General features: G+C 45.0%; 1 protein-coding gene across 3 annotated transcripts; it reads right to left on the bottom strand.

Moving 5' to 3' along the window:
* Nucleotides 1-1,379: 1,379 nt before the first annotated feature.
* Nucleotides 1,380-19,177, bottom strand: DCLRE1B (DNA cross-link repair 1B). 3 transcript variants are annotated; one of them, XM_087866192.1, is made up of 5 exons: nucleotides 18,729-19,177; nucleotides 17,909-18,074; nucleotides 17,379-17,561; nucleotides 13,822-14,950; nucleotides 1,380-1,515 (listed from the first exon to the last, which is right to left on the bottom strand). In XM_087866192.1, the coding sequence occupies exons 1-4, from the start codon at nucleotides 18,915-18,917 to the stop codon at nucleotides 13,857-13,859; spliced, it is 1,632 nt and encodes a 543-aa protein (XP_087722318.1). In that variant the 5' UTR covers nucleotides 18,918-19,177; the 3' UTR covers nucleotides 1,380-1,515; nucleotides 13,822-13,856. The 3 variants fall into 3 exon arrangements, with proteins under 3 accessions (XP_087722318.1, XP_045657424.2, XP_045657423.2); XM_045801468.2 differs by lacking the exon at nucleotides 1,380-1,515 and adding an exon at nucleotides 11,936-13,396; XM_045801467.2 differs by lacking the exon at nucleotides 1,380-1,515 and having other exon boundaries at nucleotides 11,937-14,950.
* Between the last annotated feature and the right edge of the window lie 5 nt (nucleotides 19,178-19,182).

The following is a 19,182-nucleotide window of genomic DNA, read 5'->3' as shown; positions in this document are numbered from 1 at the left end:
TCAAGCAGAGACCCTGGAGAGAAGGGGGCAGATAGGAGAACTATTTCCTCCTAGACAAAATCAGTGTGGCTGGAGAGGGAGATGGAGCTGTTGCCAGTTGGATGCGTTGAATCTCACCTAGGGTATGATATTCCCCTGGGGCCTGGAGCCTAGATGCCGTGTTGGCAGGCACGAAGCCACTTGTTTGGGAGCTGCAGTGCTTTAGGCCAACTCGGAGAAGCTGACCAAAAGGCTGTGTCACGAGAGAAGTTGAATCAAAACACTCGTCAAACTATCCCAACAAGTAGTAAATCCATGGGGCTAGGAAGAAGAGAATTCAAATAGAAGCCAACAGTTGTAAAACTGGGAAAACCAATGAGATACAGGTCTGAAGGAGAGGATAGGAGACAGAATATGGCAAAAGCCTTTGAAACAAGAGGGAATCCTCAATGATTTTTTAGATCTGGATTCCAGAAAACTATTTACTTGGAAATAATTCCAAGCATGCAGAAAAGTTGATAATAAAAAGAGCACCCGTATATCCTTTACGTAGATTTGTTAATTACTGTTTTGCCCCTTTTGCTCTAACACTTGCAATCTCAAATAGATAACACACGTACACACACATTTTTTTCTGCCCATTTGAAAGTAAATTGCATACATCATGCCCCATTATCCCTTACTACTAGGAATACATGCATTCTTTTACATTCACAATGTATACAGTTATCAATTCCAGGAGACTTAATATTGATATGATACCTCAATCTACCATCCATATCCAAATTTTATCAATTAATCCAATAACGTCATTCTTTTTCCCCTTCGAATAGAGGATCCAGTTTAGGGTCATATATTGCATGTCTCTTTAGTCTCCTTTCATCTGCATCGGTTCCTTAGCTTTTCTTTGTCTTGGATATTTTTGAAGAGTACACCCCGCCCCCTTGGTTTGGACAAGGGAATGTTCCTCATTTCCAATTTGTTTATGTTTGTCTCATATTTATTCATTATTAGATCCCGGTTATCCGTTCCTGGCCAGAACACTCCATAAGTGATATTGTGTCCTCAGGATATCAAACCCAAAGTCAGATGATGTCTCTGTCCCTCATTGGGTGATAATAATTGTGGTCACCTTGTTGAGGTGTCTGATTCCCCTGCAGTGTATTTACTATTTATTTTCCTTGTAATAAGCAGTCTGTGGGGAGACATCTTAGACCCTCCAAATACCTGCTCTTCATGAAACATGTTGCCTTAGATTTAGTGTCTATTGATGGTTCTTCCTTGTGCCAATCCTTCCTTACCTCTTACTAATTAATTAGTTATCTATTGATGATATAGACTCACGGATTACTGTTTTTCAATAGTTTATAATTCCTTACAGTCTTTAATTATTTGGGTGCTAAAATTTTCCAGACTCAGTCAATGGGTGCCTTTTCAACTCCTGTGTCTTCTTTAGTATGTCTGAATGTCAGGTGTTCTGGACTCATCTTGATTCTTGCACGTTTACCATTCTTTGCAGCATGGGATGCTTTGTATCTGGCCAGAAAAAAACACAGGGAAGAGAAAAAATGCAGATTATTTGTGTGGGAAGTTTTTATAGGCCAGGCCTGCAGGTAGCAAACACATACATCTGTTCTGCACATATGACATTGGTGGGAACTCAGGAACATGGATACTGCTACAGTGATTAGAAGATGATATAATCTATCTGTGTGCCCAAGGGGAAGAGAGACACGACTTAGTAAAAATTAGGCCAGTCTCCGCCATACTTGTTCAAAAGCCATTCCCCTGTGTTACTTCTTCCATATTAACGGAATCCCAGTTTTGTTCAAATAGAAGATAGATCCTTTGATTTCAAAGAAGGTTAACTTCCTCTCACCAAATCAGGAGATAAATCACAGTGGTCCAAACCGATCCTGGTAATTCCATTTCTCGTCACCAATGACGAGTCTAAGAGGGGGTATAGACTCAGTTCTGGTCAATGAAATAGGAAAGGAAGTCTAATGGGAGGCTCCTAGGAAAATTTTTCTTTTTCTATAAAAAAGACAGGACCTTCACAGAAGAAACTCTTGTTCTTGCCTCTCTTTTTGCTGAGACAAAGGAATGAAGACACCAGGCTTGGAGCTGCCATAGCCATCCTGTGACCATAAATGTGACAGCAAAGAAAGATGAAGACAGTCAACATACTGAGGACAGCAAAGGAGACGGATAGAAAGAATGGGTCCTTGATGACAGGGGTAAGCTTCCGAATGAACCTGGGACTGCCCACTGCTTCTGGACTTTTTAAGTAAATAAATGTCTGTATGTTTCAGGAATACTGTTAGACAAGTTTTCTGTTCTTTGCTGCCAAAAATCATTCTTAAGTGACACAGGAGAGAAATAGGAGAGATTTTCTAGAAAAAGGAGCTAATTGGTGGTACCCAAATGCTCTGAGAAGTAAAGGAGAATAAGGATGGAAGAGTGGCCAGTGAATTTGCCATGAGAAAGTCCCTGTTGATCTTGGTAAGAGCAGTTTCAGTGGCATGGTGGGGGCAGAAGCAATGTGATTCCTACAAAGGATTTTTCCTAGTATGAGTGGTGACTGACAAACTGGGAAGGATGGTTTGATCCAACTGGGTGATAGAATCTGCTCTGGTCAATCCCCATATTCAGTTCCTAATATCCAAGGAAGCTGCTTGAGTTCCTCCCATCCACTTCCGCTGCATCTCGGAAATCTTGAACTGAATCATTTTGACTGCTCTCTTTACCACTTCCCACAGGAATAAGCCAGGAAAAGTTGTCCTGGCCCCTGAACTGGTTTCATGGAGGACAAATCCAGCATGTGGGATGGGGACTATATAGGACCTTTTTAAAAACATTTTCTTCCAGGATTTATTGACTATATAATAAGTACCAGGCATTCAGTTAGACAGAATAAAAAGATGACTAAAGCACATTCTGTGTTCTCAGGGGCTTCACGATCTAATTAAGGAAATAAATTAGGAACAATTATAACAAGTCCAAGACTGGTCCTCAAAGTGGCATTACAAGTGCTCAGGAAAATAGGAGTTAACTGTCTGGAGATTGCTGCAGAAGCATCTAGAAGTGTCACTATTGACTGAACAGGGACTTAAAGAAGACAGCACTATTTCAGCCAGGCCATCAATGAGATATCATTTGTTTTTAGTAACTATCTTTACCTTCTTCATGCAAAATGTGACCAGAATAAATACGCCATTATATTACCATATACAATGGACACGAGCTCTTCAGTACAAGTACTCCTTGGGAAGGAGTTATCAGTCTGCACTAGGCCACCAGAGAGCCATGGGGTTAGAAACTAAAACCAGACAGAGGTGAGTGTGGTGTACAGAGCAGAGAAGTAAAGCACCCACCTGTGTTAGGATAATCAGGTGAGTGAGTCCCTCTTCTGTTTGGTAAGAAGTGTTGGTCCCCTCATGGCTCCCACACTTCTCATCTTCCCCAGCATCTTCCCACTAAAGTGGGAATGGTTGCTGGGCTGAACAGTGGGATTGCAAATAGGAACTACTTCTCTATTCTCAGGTGTAAGTCTTTCTGGTCTTGATTTCTTTTTGTATCAAAATAGGACATTTTGGGGACTAGGTCCCAGCAGAAATGATGGCTTCGGGTGGAAGGGGAGTTTGGAAAGAAGCCATGGCTGTGGGATTAAAGAGAAAGAGTCAAATACAACTAGTTAACATTATGAATGCACGAAATACCACTGAATTGTACACTTTAAAATGGTTAATTGTAGGGGCGCCTGGGTGGCACAGCGGTTAAGCGTCTGCCTTCAGCTCAGGGCGTGATCCCGGCGTTATGGGATCTTATGGGATCGAGCCCCACATCAGGCTCTTCTGCTGTGAGCCTGCTTCTTCCTCTCCCACTCCCCCTGCTTGTGTTCCTTCTCTCGCTGGCTGTCTCTATCTCTGTCGAATGAATAAATAAAATCTTTTAAAAAAATAAAATAAAATAAAATTGTTAATTGTGTGTTATGTGAATTTCACTTCAAAAAAAGGGGAGGGAAGAGAGGCTTGCAGGATTTAGAGATAATGGGCAAGAGACTTGATCCCTAATTTTCCTAATTTTCAAGAGTCAACCCAGAGCCTTCTGGGAGAAGAGCAATGCCTTAAATACTCTTACAACTGCGTTTATTCCTCCTCAGACCCTCCTTCCCCCTAATCATTTTGTTTCCTCCCTTATCTACACATGACCATCTTACTCTCACTTTCTCCATATACCAACTCTTTATTCAGCAAAACCATGGGATAGTGCTTTCCTCTCCCTTTCCCTGGGTCATCGTCATGTTTCATCATCGTGCCTCCAGCATTCTGTAGCTTCTCACCTTCGACCAACTGTTACAGAAGATTTTAGCACCTGCCTTCCATATGTCTTTCCCTATTCTTAATTCTAAGCAAAGGCCAAAGCCAAAACAAATGCTCTGGGAAGGGACACAGAGACCCACAAGGGAGAGGGCTATGAATCAAGACAGGAACTCGAAATTTAATCATTGACTATTATTTGTGCTAAGTCATTTTGCACTTCCTGCAGACTCAGAAATCAAAAAGGCCCTAATGAAGTATCCCTTGCCTAACACAATTCCTGATATGTGGTCGGTACCTATAACTATTTGGCTGAGTAAATTACTGAGTGTTTATTCATGGTGCTCTAAGTATCAGAATTCAGTTAACTATAGAATAGAGTTTTGGAAATCTCAACAATCTTCACCTTTGGCTGTGAATTTAACTTAATGTTTTTATCATTACTTTTGGAAACTCACTTTTATACAATCTGTTAGCTGACATCAAGGGGTTAGCAAGTGGCTCTCTCCTTTGGAGGTGGGTAGGAGGGGCCCTATCAAAACCCTAGAGGGTAAATTCTCGGAGGTGAAATAGGCTTCTTCCTGACCAGTCTCAGTGCTCCCAGAATGTCCGGTACAGAAGTAAAACATGAGCTTTGGAGTCTTGACATCATTAGGAATCCTGAGTCTTCTAGTAACTAGGGTGATAGTAGGCATGCTTATGAACTTCACCTTCCTCATACTTCTTATTTTTAAAAAAAGATTTTCTTTCTTTCTTTATTTGAGGTGGGGAGTGGCAGAGGGGCAGAGGGAGAGGGACAAGCAGACTCCCTGCTAAGCACAGAGCTTGATCCCAAAACCCTGAGATCATGACCTGAGCTGAAATCTAGAAATCTAGAGCGGGACCCTTGACTGATTATGCCCCTTAGGCACCCCACACCTTCCTCATTCTTAAAATGGAGGTGATAATACCTTCTTCTTACCTCCCTTATTCCGTCCATCAGAAAAACTCTTCAATGTTACTTCCAAAAAATATCCTGAATCCACTACTATTCAATCTCCACTGATACAGACTTTTTTTTTTAAGATTTTATTTATTTATTTGACAAAGACAGAGACAGCCAGCGAGAGAGGGAACATAAGCAGGGGGAGTGGGAGAGGAAGAAGCAGGCTCATAGCGGAGGAGCCTGATGTGGGGCTCGATCCCAGGACTCTGGGATCATGCCCTGAGCCAAAGTCAGACGCTTAACGACTGAGCCACCCAGGCGCCCCAAAACTTTCTGATTTCACAGACAGTAAGAAGTGAGGTAGAGACTAACAATAAATATGGATTTTTCAGTCCTATCTTGATTAAAAGGGAGTGTGGGTTTTACTTATGTATATATTGACTAGGAGCCTTACCGAGAGAGAGGATGCACTCTGATGAACGAAAAATTACCTGTTCATTCTGGTGCTTCTCTGTAAGGATGTGGCATATTATAACTTGGTGAATTAAACAAAAAGTTTCAGTTCCCACTGAATTTGACTATACTCTGTTCTCTACTATATCTTTAGGTCTCTCCTCGTAGATGCAGATATTCAAAGATCAGGGCTGATATTATTCCCAATACAATTTTATGGTTAAAACTTTATAATAATGTAAATAATTTAAATAATTTTTTTTTCTGAAGAGCCCTAGTCTCTCAGAAAATATAACCTTTAACCCCAAGGCTTGTGTTGACTCCAAAGCAAGTCAAACATGTTTCTTTCTCTTAAGTACATAGTTGTAAATTATGTCTATTATAGGAAATAGGGTTAATTCATAAAATATTCCAGTTACTTTTAAAACTCATTATTTCCTTCCTTTCTTTTCTTATTCCCTCCCCCCCAAATATCAGTATGTATATGTTTGTGGATATACTTTTTTTTCCCCCATGTGAAAGCTTTGGTGGAGGAAAAGGCATGTCTTTTATTTCTGTAGCTGCTTGTACTGAATAGTTTTCTCTAATAGATTTATATCCAGACACAATGCTAGTCCCCTTTCTTCCAGAAACCCCAGGTTCAGCTCACCAGTATCTCTCACAGTTGCAAGACCCTTCCTAACTGGTATGCCTGCTTTCATTCTTGCCCCGTTCTCCATCTGTTGCTTTCAAAATATATATCAAATCATATCGCACACACCCCCCACACACACTTTAAGGCACTCCAGTAGCTTCCTATTATACCTAGACTAAAGCCCAAACTGCTTACTTTAACCCTTAAGTCACTTCTGACCCCACTTCTGCCTCCCTCTCTGAGCTCATCTTCTCCCACTCTAACACATGCTCTTCTCAATGTTCCTTGGACCCAAAACTCATTCCCATCACATGGTCTTTACAGTGATGCTACCAGGTCTTCACCTGACTGGTTCCTTCTCGTCACTCGAATCTCATCTTAAGTGGTAATCCCCTGACACACCTCCCTTGACCTGTTTCTGAACTACTCCCTACACACATAAGCCAGTTTTATTTTCTTCTTAGCATTTATCACTGTCTGATCTTTATGTATACCGCCTGTCTCTCTTCCTTAGAGTGTAAATGCCATGAGGGCAGGACATTTTCTGGTCACTATTTTGTATCCCCAATCTAGAACACATGCCTGGCACATAGTAGGCACTCAGTAAATTTTGTTAAATGAGCAAATGAATGAATAAATTGTGGATACTAGTTTTCTCATAGGAGAGTTGCAAGATTTAGAGGTAATATATAGAAAGTCTATGCCAAGGTAAGCTTTCAATAGCTCTTAGCTCCTTGAGGGCTAAGAACTTGCTTTATTTCCTGTTTGAGAGAAACAGCATTTATTGAGGGAGGATTGCCTAAAGGATGAACAATCCATCCATTTCTCTAGATTCATTCATTTAGTCATTCCACCAATGTTTATTATGAGGAACCCGCCATGTGTTCGAGACGTTATGGATACAACACTGAATAAAAGAAACCGGGGGCGGGGGGGAAGTCCTGGAGTTTACATTCTAGTACAGTGAGGTACACACCAACCTCAGTAAGTAAGTGTTAGAGTATGTTAGAAGGTGTAAGGGCTCTATGGAGAGAAAGTAAGGACGGGTGAGAGGGAGTGGCCGGCCAGGTGGTTGCAATTTTAAATAAGATGACCAAGAGTAGTCTTGCTGAGCAAAACCTTGAAGGAAGTAAGGAAACCATGTGGGTGTCTGAAAGGAAGGCCTCGTAAGGAGAGGGAACAAAGTGAGGGGTGTGCTTGCCTGGCGCTGCAAGGAGGTCAGCAGGCTTGGAGAGTGTTAAGTGAAGGGTGGGAAGTAATAGGAGAGAACGTGGCAGAGCACGTGGGCCAGGAAGACCACGGTGAGAACTTTGGGTTTTATTCCGAGTGAGCTGGAAAGACCCTGGAGGATTTGAGCAAAGAAGCAACACAGTATGATTATATCAGGCCTGCTGTGGATACCAGACGGTGTCTGCAGGGGAGAGGGCAATGCTGGAAGCAGGGAGAACATTTAAAAGGCTCTTGCAGTAACTCAGACATGACACGAAGGCTGCTCGGACAAAGGTGGTGGAGGTGAAGATGGAGAAAAGAAATAAGATTTGGGATACGTTTCAAGGTAGAGTCAACAGGATTTACTGACAGATGGGAGTGGGGTGGGGGGAGGGAAAGCCAAAGGAAAGGGAAAATTGGAAACCAAGCCCACTAAAGAAACATAATAGGATTGCTTAGCAGAATGGAAGGCCATTTTGTTGTATGAGGTCCTGAATTTAAAATGAGACCAGTCAGCCTGGTTAGGGGTTTCTCCAACAGCATCTAGCTGCTCCAGTGCAAGCAAAGAGCAGACAGATAGTAGAATTTATTCAGAATTGGGGTTTTCAAGGCGAGTGTGTCTGAGAGCGAGCAAGGGAGTTGTATTATATTGATGGATCATGGGATGCAGTGGGGTCAAGGTGGGAAGTGAAGCTCAGAGAGGGCTTACATCGGCAATGGTGGTACTTGAGTAAATAAGCTGGGAGAAGATTTAAAATTGAGATTTCAGCTGTAGTAAAATTTCTGGTAACGACGGAGTGGTGAGAAAGACAGAAATAAGGTCTTTGGAAGCAAGGAGGTCAAAGAACCTGAGAGGCTGGAATGTCGAAGTCATCTAGAGGGAAGACGGGGTTTTGGAGTGAACACGTGGAAATTTGGGGAGAGTGGCGTGCTCAGAGAGCACGGAAGCTCCTTGCCCTGTCCCCATACCTTACCCTAAGTATTTCTTCCATCTGAGTTATATCCTTTTATAACAAACCAGTGATCTGGTAGGCAAGGTGTTTTTCTGAGTTCTGTGGGCTGCTCCAGCAAACGAACCAAACCCAAGGAGAAGTCGTGGGGAGCTCCAATCTATGGCCAGTGGTCAGAAGCACAGGTGGCAACCTGGACTTGTGACTGGTGTCTGAGGGGGAAGAGAGCAGTCTCGTAGGATTGAGCCCTTCACCTGTGGGAGTGGAGGCTATCTCCAGGTAGAGAGGGTCAGAATCAAGTTGAATTATAGGACACCCAACTGGTATCAGAGAATTGTTGGTTGGTGGGGGATTCCTTCCCTCCCCTCCCCAGTTTAGGAATTGGGTGCTCAGAACATTTTAGCAGGTTTTCTCCAAACCTTATATCCCTGACTCCCTCTGCACGGGAGTCTAGTCCCACCTGGATGCTTTGTTTCTATGGAGCCCGGTTAGTAGGGTGAGTGAGCTGGACCCAATGGTCTTGGTTCCACAAAAGCACACTTTACAGTGAACACATTAAGAGTGGGATTATAGCACAGAGGACAAACTTCTCATCCTCCATTCCCCCAAATTATTGAAAATTGATGGGAAGACTCAGGATCGGTAAAATAGCCATAATATAATTGTGTTTTTTAATATGTGAGTGATATAAGGGAAAAACTCACCGGAGGCTTGCCAGAAGTTTTGTGTGATTGAAAGATGATTCAGTGAACCATCTGTCCAGGAAAGGAACCAAGCCCGAGATTCTGGGAGCATTGTGTGATCTGGTGGGTTAAGGATGTGTTCAAAGAAGAGGACATTACCTAGGAATGAGATAGTCAAGGTGGAAGGGTACAGCTAAATGAAAGCACTGTGGTCAAAATAAAGACAAGCCTAACCATTCTGAGAGTCCCCACAGGAGTTGTAGATTTAGAAGATTACAATGGCAAGCAGAATTCTTCTGTATTGATGTGGTGGGGTGTTCTGTGGAGGAGGAAGTGGGAAGCACCATGAACCCAAGACAAAACAGCTTATTGTGGTAGTGATTAGGGAGGGAGAAGGGTGGGAGGCAGATAACAAATTGTCAGCTACTCCTGTGGTAGCATCAACAATATGTAAACGTGGCCTCCCAGGTGGGATTTCTCTTGCTTAAGAACCACTCCAAGAAGGCAGAGGGAAGGTCTCCCTGGGAGTGGCCTTGACATGGAGAACCCAAGTCCAAATCTCTTTTCTTTTCTTAAAATCTCTTATTTCCTACCACAAAGGGCAGTCTGGGTCAGGACGAGAGATGGCCCCTCGAAGCCAGCCAGGAAGATTTTTTTTCTCTAAAGGGATTTAAGCCAGTCTGTCTCCTTGTGGAAGAGTACATGTTTTCCCACGGATCATGAAACAACTAATTGATCTCTAGGGAACTTCCTTTCTCCTGGTATCCTCAAGCCTAATTGTAAGATCTCCTTAGATTTATGCGTCATCCTTAGATTACACCACCTTGCGCCAGTTAGAATGGCAAAAATTGACAAGGCAAGAAACAACAAATGTTGGAGAGGATGTGGAGAAAGGGGATCCCTCTTACTCTGTTGGTGGGAATGCAAGTTGGTACAGCCACTTTGGAAAACAGTGTGGAGGTCCCTTAAAAAGTTAAAAATAGAGCTACCCTATGACCCAGCAATTGCACTACTGGGTATTTACCCCAAAGATACAGACGTAGTGAAGAGAAGGGCCATATGCACCCCAATGTTTATAGCAGCAATGTCCACAATAGCCAAACTGTGGAAGGAGCTGAGATGCCCTTCAACAGACGAATGGAAAAAGAAGATGTGGTCCATATGTACAGTGGAATATTACTCAGCCATCAATAAAAATGATTACCCAACATTTGCAGCAACATGGATGGGACTGGAGGAGATTATGCTAAGTGAAATAAGTCAAGCAGAGAAAGACAATTATCATATGGTTTCACTCATTTATGGAACATAAGGAATAGCAGGGAGATCAGTAGGAGAAGGAAGGGAAGAATGAAGGGGGTGGTGAACAGAAGGGGGAATGAACCATGAGAGACTACGGACTCTGGGAAACAAACTGAGGGCTTCAGAGGGGAGGGGGGTGGGGGATTGGGATAGGCCAGTGATGGGTATTAAGGAGGGCACGTATTGCATGGAGCACTGGGTATTATACGCAAACAGTGAATGATGGAACACTACATCAAAAACTAAGGATGTACTGTATGGTGACTAACATCATCATCATAAAATAAAATAAATTAAGGGGTACCTAGATGGCTCAGTTGGTTAAGCATCTGACTCTTCGTTTTGGCTCAGGTCATAATCGGGTCGTGGGATCAAGCTCCATGTCAGGTTTCACATTTGCCGGGGAGTCTGCCTGGGATTCTCTCTCCCTCTCACTCTGCCTCTTCCTTCACACACACACACACACACACACACACACACACGCTCTCTCTCTCAAGTAAGTAAATAAATAAAATCTTAAAATAAACTGGCTACTTATATGCAGTGCAGCACTTTTACGCGAGACTATTGAGATATCAAATAGGGTAACTGCCAGTCTCTATTATAAGCCAGACAAATTTACTTTGGAAAATTTTCCCATTATTAAAACACAAACACAAACTTGTCATCAACAACTAAATTCCTCAAAGCCATTTGCTTCCACTCCCCCATCTGAATTCACATAGATCTCATTTCAAGGAATGCGTGTGACACAGCACAGGCCAAGTGTAGACACATTCCCTTGTCACTAGAAGATAACGCCAATCTGGGGGCCCTTGTAGGAAGACTACCTTATCTCTCCCAGCCACCTTTGGATAGCAGAGAAGTGAGACAGCTAGAGGCTCCTGGAGGAGCTCAGGCTAAGCCTTTGCCCACACAGCCCTAGTAAATATTTATTAACACACAAGATGATTTGCCATATGTTCACATGTTCCAGTCTAACAACATCATTTGAACTTGATGAATCTTCAAGGTATTCTAATCCTATCCTCTTCTGCAGAAAGGATGGTAAGGAAGCCTTTCTGGAGGGCAACTGGGCACAATTTACATTAAGAACTTAAAATTGTAGGGGCGCCTGGGTGGCTCAGTCGTTAAGCATCTGCCTTCGGCTCAGGGCGTGATCCCAGAGTCCTGGGATCGAGCCCCGCATCAGGCTCCCTGCTTTGCTGGGAGCCTGCTTCTTCTTCTCCCACTCCCCTTGCTCGTGTTCCCTCTCTCGCTGGCTGTCTCTCTCTCTGACAAATAAATAAATAAAAACTTAAAAAAAAAAAAAGACGTTAAAATTGTAGGGGTTCCTGGGTGGCTCAGTCAGTTAAGCGTCCGACTCGGTTTTGGTTCGGGTCACGATCTCAGGGTCGTGAGATCAGGCCCCACGCTGGGCGTAGGATCTCTCTCCCTCAGCCCCCACCCGCCCCCCAAGAAAGAACTTAAAATTGTAATCCCACTTCCAGTAATTTACTCTAAGGAAATAAACAAGAGTGCCATGATAGATGCATAAAGATGTTCACTGTAATATGAATAATTGTGAAAAAAGGGCACATAAAATGTTGAATATGGAAATGGTATTGCCTATATAAGGTATTATACAATTATTCATAATTACATTTCAAATAATATTTAATGGTACAAAGAAATGTTTAAGATATTAAGTAAAATGCAGGACTGAAACTATATACAGTATTGCCCTAATTTTGAAAAAAAATTATATACTTAATACATTTATACATACAACAAAGGACTAGAAGGAAACAACTGATGTACATGGAGGGATTATAATTGATTTTTTCTTCTTTATATTTTTATGTGACTTCCAAAATTTCATATTTTATATACAGAATAATCTCTTTAGAGAACCAGAGGCTAAGAGAACCAATATTTGAAATACCGGTCATGGGGTAGACACTGAGCTAAGAATTTTTACCAATTATCTAACCTCCAGAACCACCAGGAAAGGTAGGTCTCACAGTCCCTGTTTTACAGATGAGGAACGGAGACTCCACTATCTAGGCGTGGGAGCTCTCTGCCCAGGGTGCCCTGGATTCGAGCCCAGGACAAACCCATGTTTCCTGCTGCCCCACATGCCCCACCTGCTGCGGCTCCTAGTGGGCCCACAGGAGGCTTACAGTGAAGGGCACGGACAGAACAGAGCTGTGCACAGCTTGCTGAAGAGCAAGGCCTTACTTTCTAAACACTATCTTCTTCTGAAAGCAGAAACCTCTTTCTCCTGGGCAAGAAACCACCTTCTTTAGTGCAAGGCTCTGTTCTGAAGCAGTTTTTACCCCTGTGCCCGGCTCCACTCGCTATGCCCTCTCTCAGAGCCTGTGGTATCTGCTGTCCTGCTTATTGGCCTGGCATGTCGTCAGGCTGTGAGCAGAAGGACAGGGCAGAGCCGCACACCCCCACCCCTTCCACCAGCTGGCTCCTTCGTCTCTGCCCTGGATACTAAAACAAACAGGCTGTGTGCTCCGGTTCCCTACTCAACCCAAGGGGGAGGGGGGTGGGGAGAACAGCAAATATCCCAGCTATGTGAACAATCAGGACTATCTGGCAGCACATCTGATCTTTTATAATTTTATTTCAGCCAAACAGTCAGGGCCTCCAGGCAGCCGGGAGGCCATTGTACCCCTAAGTCTAATGCTCAGCTGGGTTCCAGGTATGGCCTTGGTGAGAGGTGCCCAATCCCCCAGCTGGCTCTGTTCCAGAGATGTCTCCAGTGACACTAATTGCAAACTCTCGTGGAGGGGGGAGTTTCTCTCCACTGTTCCAGGGTTCTTCATTGCTTCCTGTTCCCTCCCAGAGGCAAAGAGAGGAAGTCTCTTTGATGGGGTCATGGCAAGTCAGTGACATTCAGGATTGGAACGTGCTGCCTGGATCACTTTATCCTCCAGCAATGCAGTTCCGGACTAAAACAGCAACAACAACAACAACAACAACAACAACATAACTACCTAGGTTCTTTTATCTGGGAAGAGGGAGAAGGGGACATGGGGAATGGCACATGGCCCACGAAAGAACAATGGGAATAATCTGGTCCTTCGGATTCAGACTACATCTCTTTCTGCACCCACATAAGAGGACTGCATGTTCAAAAGAGTTGGAGAAATACTGAGTTCAAGTTAAGCAGATTAAATTACTGCAAGACTTCTCGGAACCTTTAATGTGCTCACGTATACCGTGCAGGGGGCTTAATGGAAAGTGTTTATGAAACATCGTCAACCATAACACTGACGGGATTCCAATGAACACATTTTGAGAAGTATTGCTCCAGGGAGAGCCCATAGGGATCCTGGGAAGATAGAAAAGTAAGGCCCCAAACAAACTTCCTCACCAGCCACTGGTCAGTCTTTAAAACTGCAGTGCCGATCAACCAAGGTACCCTTCTGCATTCTCCTCTCTGTACTTCAGCCACAGTTTATGGTATTTTTCCACTTGCCGGTCAAAGCCCCTAGAAGAGAACTGTGCCTGGAAAAAGTTCACTGGAGTCAGAAGGTATTTTAGTGCCAGGCCCCTGAACTCAGGAGCCTGGAGAGGGGCAGCCTTGCTGTGGTGAGACAGGGGAGAATCCTGGCCCAGGCAGGCGCTCTGGTTCCCTGTGGCTGCTGAGCCATTGTGGTCTCCCCTGGGTACCAAGTGGGGCCCTACACCAATTTCCTCCCCAGTTTCTAGAGAAAGAAATTTCTCATCTGTAGACCGTACGTGCACTGAAAAACTCAAGGGGGCAGTCCGTACAGTCATCATCTTCTGGGACTCAGAGCTAGGGGCTGCCCCATCCCATTCTTTGCTGCAGAAGTCCGGGAACAACTGTTTCTTGTTCTGCAAAGGATGGTGGGAAGCCTGCTTCTCAAGGTCCCCAGCAAGGTTCTCATTCTTGGCCTTCTTTGAGTCCCTGTCAGCTTGAGATTGATCAGCAGTTTCCTGAGAGGAGTCAAACACAACACCCCGGGTTCTCGGCCTTTTTAGCCTCCTTTCTAACAATAGCCAGAGAAAGCTCGGTTTCCTTGAGGAGGAATTCATATATTGCTGCACAGAGTCGGGGATCAGGGGCACAGAGAGCCTGGGGCTCAGGCTGTCCTGAAAGTAGTCCCTACAGGGCTGCCGACTGACAATGGGCACCACCTGGCATGGCTTTAGTGCTGCAACGAAGGTCCGAAGCTCCGAGTAGGAGGAATGGTCAGAGTAAGGGATGATGTGGATGTCGGGGTGGGAGCGGTGGATCTTCCGGCTCGTGGGAAGGATAGCGATGGTAGGGTGGGTCTGGTTCCAGTGTAGCATGGCAGAATGGCAGATCTCCATATGGTCCACCGCATGGATGCGGCCGGCCTTCTCCTCCAGGGTGAACACATCCGCCAGGCCCAGCAGCTGCACCAACTCCAGGCGCCGAGGGCTCAATACCACCCAGGTCTGAAACTCCAGGGCCAGCTGCTCCAGCAGTGACTCTTTTCCCAGGCTATAGAGTCCTGAATCATGTTCAAGAGAATGGGGAAAACAAGAGATGAAAGAGGAGGAGATACCGGGGAATCCTAATACATCAACCAAATGTTTGGCAAAAATACACAAATGGGGCAATTGGGGAGTGTTTCAGGGAGGAGGTGGCATTTGAGCTGAAATACACAGAGGATGGGGAAGGGCTTAACACCAAATCCACCCACTTGTTTGGTTCAACAAAGGAAAACATCTATCAGGGGCGAGACACTGTGAAAATAAGCACAAGCCTCAGTCCTCAAGGAGTGTAATCTACGTGGGGACCCAGAAGCAATGTCAGAGGCATGCACACAGTATTATGAGGACACAGAAAAGTACCTACCGCTTGACAGAGTTAGGGAAACTTCCCTGAAAATGGCAACTGCGTTGTCATAAAGGATGGGTCTAAGTTTACCTGGGCAAGGGAAGGGGATGGTTCGGTGTTACCAAAGTGCAAAGAAGGAACTGGTAAGAAATGACACAGGAGAGGTAAGGGTCGTATAATACAGGGCCTGTATATACAGCTAAGGAGTTTGAACTTAATTCGTTAAGTGAAGGGGAGCCATTAAAGAGTGTGCAGCAGGAAAATGGCTAATTGTAACCACAGGAATAATATGATCAGAGGAGGGCTTTAGAAGAAAACAATGGCAGGAGTGTTACTGGATCACCTGGATGAGGAGATGCCGAAAGCAGAAGTACCAGTTACAAGGCCCCAAAATGAGGGCACCTGGGTGGCTCAGTTGGTTAAGCATCCAACTCTTTTTTTTTTTTTTAAAGATTTTATTTATTTATTCGACAGAGAGAGAGACAGCCAGCGAGAGAGGGAACACAAGCAGGGGGAGTGGGAGAGGAAGAAGCAGGCTCATAGCGGAGGAGCCTGATGTGGGGCTCAATCCCAGAACTCCGGGATCACGCCCTGAGCCGAAGGCAGACGCTTAACCGCTGTGCCACCCAGGCGCCCCTAAGCATCGGCTCAGGTCATGACCTCAGGGTTTTGAGCTTGAGCCCACATTGGGCTCCACGCTCAGCATAAGTCTGCTTGAGAAGCTCTCTCTCCTCTGCCCCTTCCCCTACGTGTGTGCTTGCACACTTGCTCTCAATAAACTACCAAAAAAAAAAAAAAAAAAGGCCGCAAAATGTTTTATACTATTGTAGAATCACTAGAACAAACATACAGTTGGTTTCTCAATGTTCTGACTTTAAGCACAGCATTCACTTGAATATCTGCATTCTGATCAATTTCATTCACTCAGGGATGCCTGGGTGGCTCAGTTGGTTAAGCATCTGCATTTGGTTCAGGTCATGATCCCTGGGTCCTGGGATCGAGCCCGCGTCAGGCTCCTTACTTAGCGGGGAGCCTGCTTCTCCCTCTGCCTGATGCTCCCCCTGCTTGTGCATGCTCTCTCTCTCTGACAAATAAATAAATAAAATCTTTAAAAAAATTTCATTCACTCAGATAACAAATATTTATTGAGTGCCTCCTTAGGCATTAATCTAAGCATCTGGGCTATATCCACAAATAAAACAAAGAGCCCTGCCACTGTGGAACTTATATTCTAGCAGGGATAGACAGACAAAAACCAAATACAACAATATGTAAATTCTGGAATACACAGATTTTATTCATTATAAGATGATGAGTGCAATATTGGCCCCCTCCTATTTAAAAAACTTTAACAGCTTTTTGTCCAAATGTAACCATATGGATCAAGTTATATTTAAGAATTACATTTAGGATCAAGTTCAAGTTACAGGAAAGCACTTCAGCCCCTCCTACCTTTACAGCCTCCTCACCCACTGTATGCCTGTCACGATGGCTGCTGCTGAGCCTCTGTTCCACAAGCAAGACTCCTTCTTAACTCTATCCATGCTCTCAAGGAGTGTGTGTGTGTGTGTAAGTGTGTGTGTGTGTGTGTGTGTGGCAGGAGACGTGGAGAATGGACAAATAATAAGCAACAGCATATTAAAACATGGATAGAGTATACTGGAAGGTGATGATTGCTATTAAAGAATGAAAAAGTTGAGTTGGTATAGGGGATCAGGAGTTGAGAATGTCAGAGTAGAGATGGTGGGAAGATTGCAATTTTTTTTAAGAGTTATTTAGAGAAAGAGCACAGGGTGTGGGGGTTGCTGGACAGCTGGGAGGGGCAGAGGGAGAGAGAGAATCTTAAGCAGACTGGGAGCTTAGCACGGAGCCCTAGGCAGGGCTTGATCTCACAACCCTGGGATCACGACCTGAGCCAAAACCAAGAGTCAGAGGCTTAAACGACTGAGCCACCCAGGAGCCCAGGAAGATTACAATTTTAAATAAGGTTTCAGGGGGAAGGGGGGGATCTACAAAGACCTGAACAATATGAGAACCCCCCCAAAAAACCCAAGATTCACTAGCTGTGGGTAAAAGAAAAAGGAAAGGAAACCACTTACCAATTTTTATGTTATGTTGTGGGTGCTTTCGAATAAGCTCAACGATCTGGCGGGCAGCTTCTTGTCGGGAAGGAAGAACCCAGGCTGGGTTGCAGTTGGTGTTGTCTAGGTATAAGGTATGGATCTGTTTCCCCAGTTTCAGGGCTGGCTCCTTTAACATGGATGGTGTATACCGAAAGTCACCTAGAAGAACATATAGGGGGGCAGAGAGTCAGAGACAAAAGTATAAAACACAAGCCTCTCCCGGCTTCCAAAAGCTGATGGACATTTGCTTACCAGCCTGTGGAAAAACTAACAGGAAGTCTGGCACTAACATTGTATAGCTTCTTTTTGGAAAGGTCTCCATTTTGCTTCTCCTTTTATTATTCTTTATAAGGTTTGAAACCTTAAAGAGTGGGAAATCAGTTGAGAAAGGGTCCCTGTGCTCATATGGGATGAAACTGGGAGGCCTCCAGACTTCTGAGTTAAGGCGGGTCAAGAAAAGCAGTATCTAGGCTGGGAAGGTGGGAGCGACCCCTTGGAAGGCCCACCTGTGTAGAGGATGGTTCCAAAGTATCCTTCAAAGAGAAACATGACAGAGCCAGGGCAGTGATTGGCATCCATGAGGGTTACAGTCATGGTCTCTCGCCCAATTTCATCTAGAGGCAGGACATGGCTCTCACCAACCTCCAAGGCCCGGATCCACTCCTTAGGTACCTGAGGAAAAAGTTGGTCATTCTAGTGAACACAGAATCTCCTCCTTAATACTGCCCTGGATCAGGAACTAACCCTTTACGGGAATCAGGGAAAGTAGACGACATCCTAAGTCACCCTGGCGCAGAAAGGGTAATGGAGAGTCCCCTCAAATCGTCCCTTCATCCTCCAATCTTTGTACAATTTAAATTAAGAGTCCAAAAAACAGTCTAGCCAAGCGATTCAAACACTCCTATCATAATAATCCTTTGGGAGCATTCGTTAAAAAAAATTCCGACAAGATTTCCAGGACCTGGACCAGCTAAGCTAGATTTACTAGATGGGGGTGGGAGGGTGGGGTGGGGAGCGCGGGAGAGTGTGTAGAGTCACCCAGAACATTAGATGGCTTCTTGGGAGACTAGGGAAACACTGGCTTAGTTTATATGAAAAGGTAGGTACAGTTTCCTTGGCTGGACTGAAAGATCTCCCCAACTTATAGCTGAAACATCCCAAGTCGGCCAGTCAAGAGCCACACTCCCATTCTGGGCTAAAGACACACTTCTGGGTTGGAACAACTCTCCATTTGTAAAAATCAGTCCTCCGAGGCTGTGACAGATCGGAAATCCCACCCAAATCCTCGACCCAGCTCTCGGAGGACTCCAGCCCCCCCCCCCGTACCTGTAGGTGACGATGAACGAGGTAAGCAGTGATTGGGGAGCAGTAGAGGGGCCGGGCCCAGGTGCTAGACAAACCCACGGTGTGGTCCGAGTGCATGTGGGACAAGAAGAAAAGCCGTGCGGAACCAGCCCGGCGCAGGCTCCAAAAGTCCACAGCGATGGGCGTATGGGGGATCAGGGCCCCGTTCATGGTGGCGGGGCTGGACAGTCACCAGCGAGATCTTCATGGGCACAGAGCGCCCAAGCGAGGCTCCCGCGACCGCGCTCCGAGGACAAGTCACGCTGGGGTAACAACGCGGCCAGAGACCCCAGCGGGAAGCCAGGCCAGTAGAGGAATAAGTTCCTAGCGTGGGCAGAAAAAAGGAAGTGGCCTTGCTCTCGGGAGTCCTGGGGCGAATCTTAAACCGCGGAAGACGCTCGGTTGAGCGCCACTCCTACCCGCGCGCGGGAGCCGG

Source organism: Ursus americanus, chromosome 12 (genome assembly GCF_024610735.1).
Source record: "Ursus americanus isolate L20-20 chromosome 12, mUrsAme1.1.p, whole genome shotgun sequence".
In the NCBI taxonomy this organism is placed as follows: domain Eukaryota; kingdom Metazoa; phylum Chordata; class Mammalia; order Carnivora; family Ursidae; genus Ursus; species Ursus americanus.
This window is presented reverse-complemented; position numbering and strand designations above follow the sequence as displayed.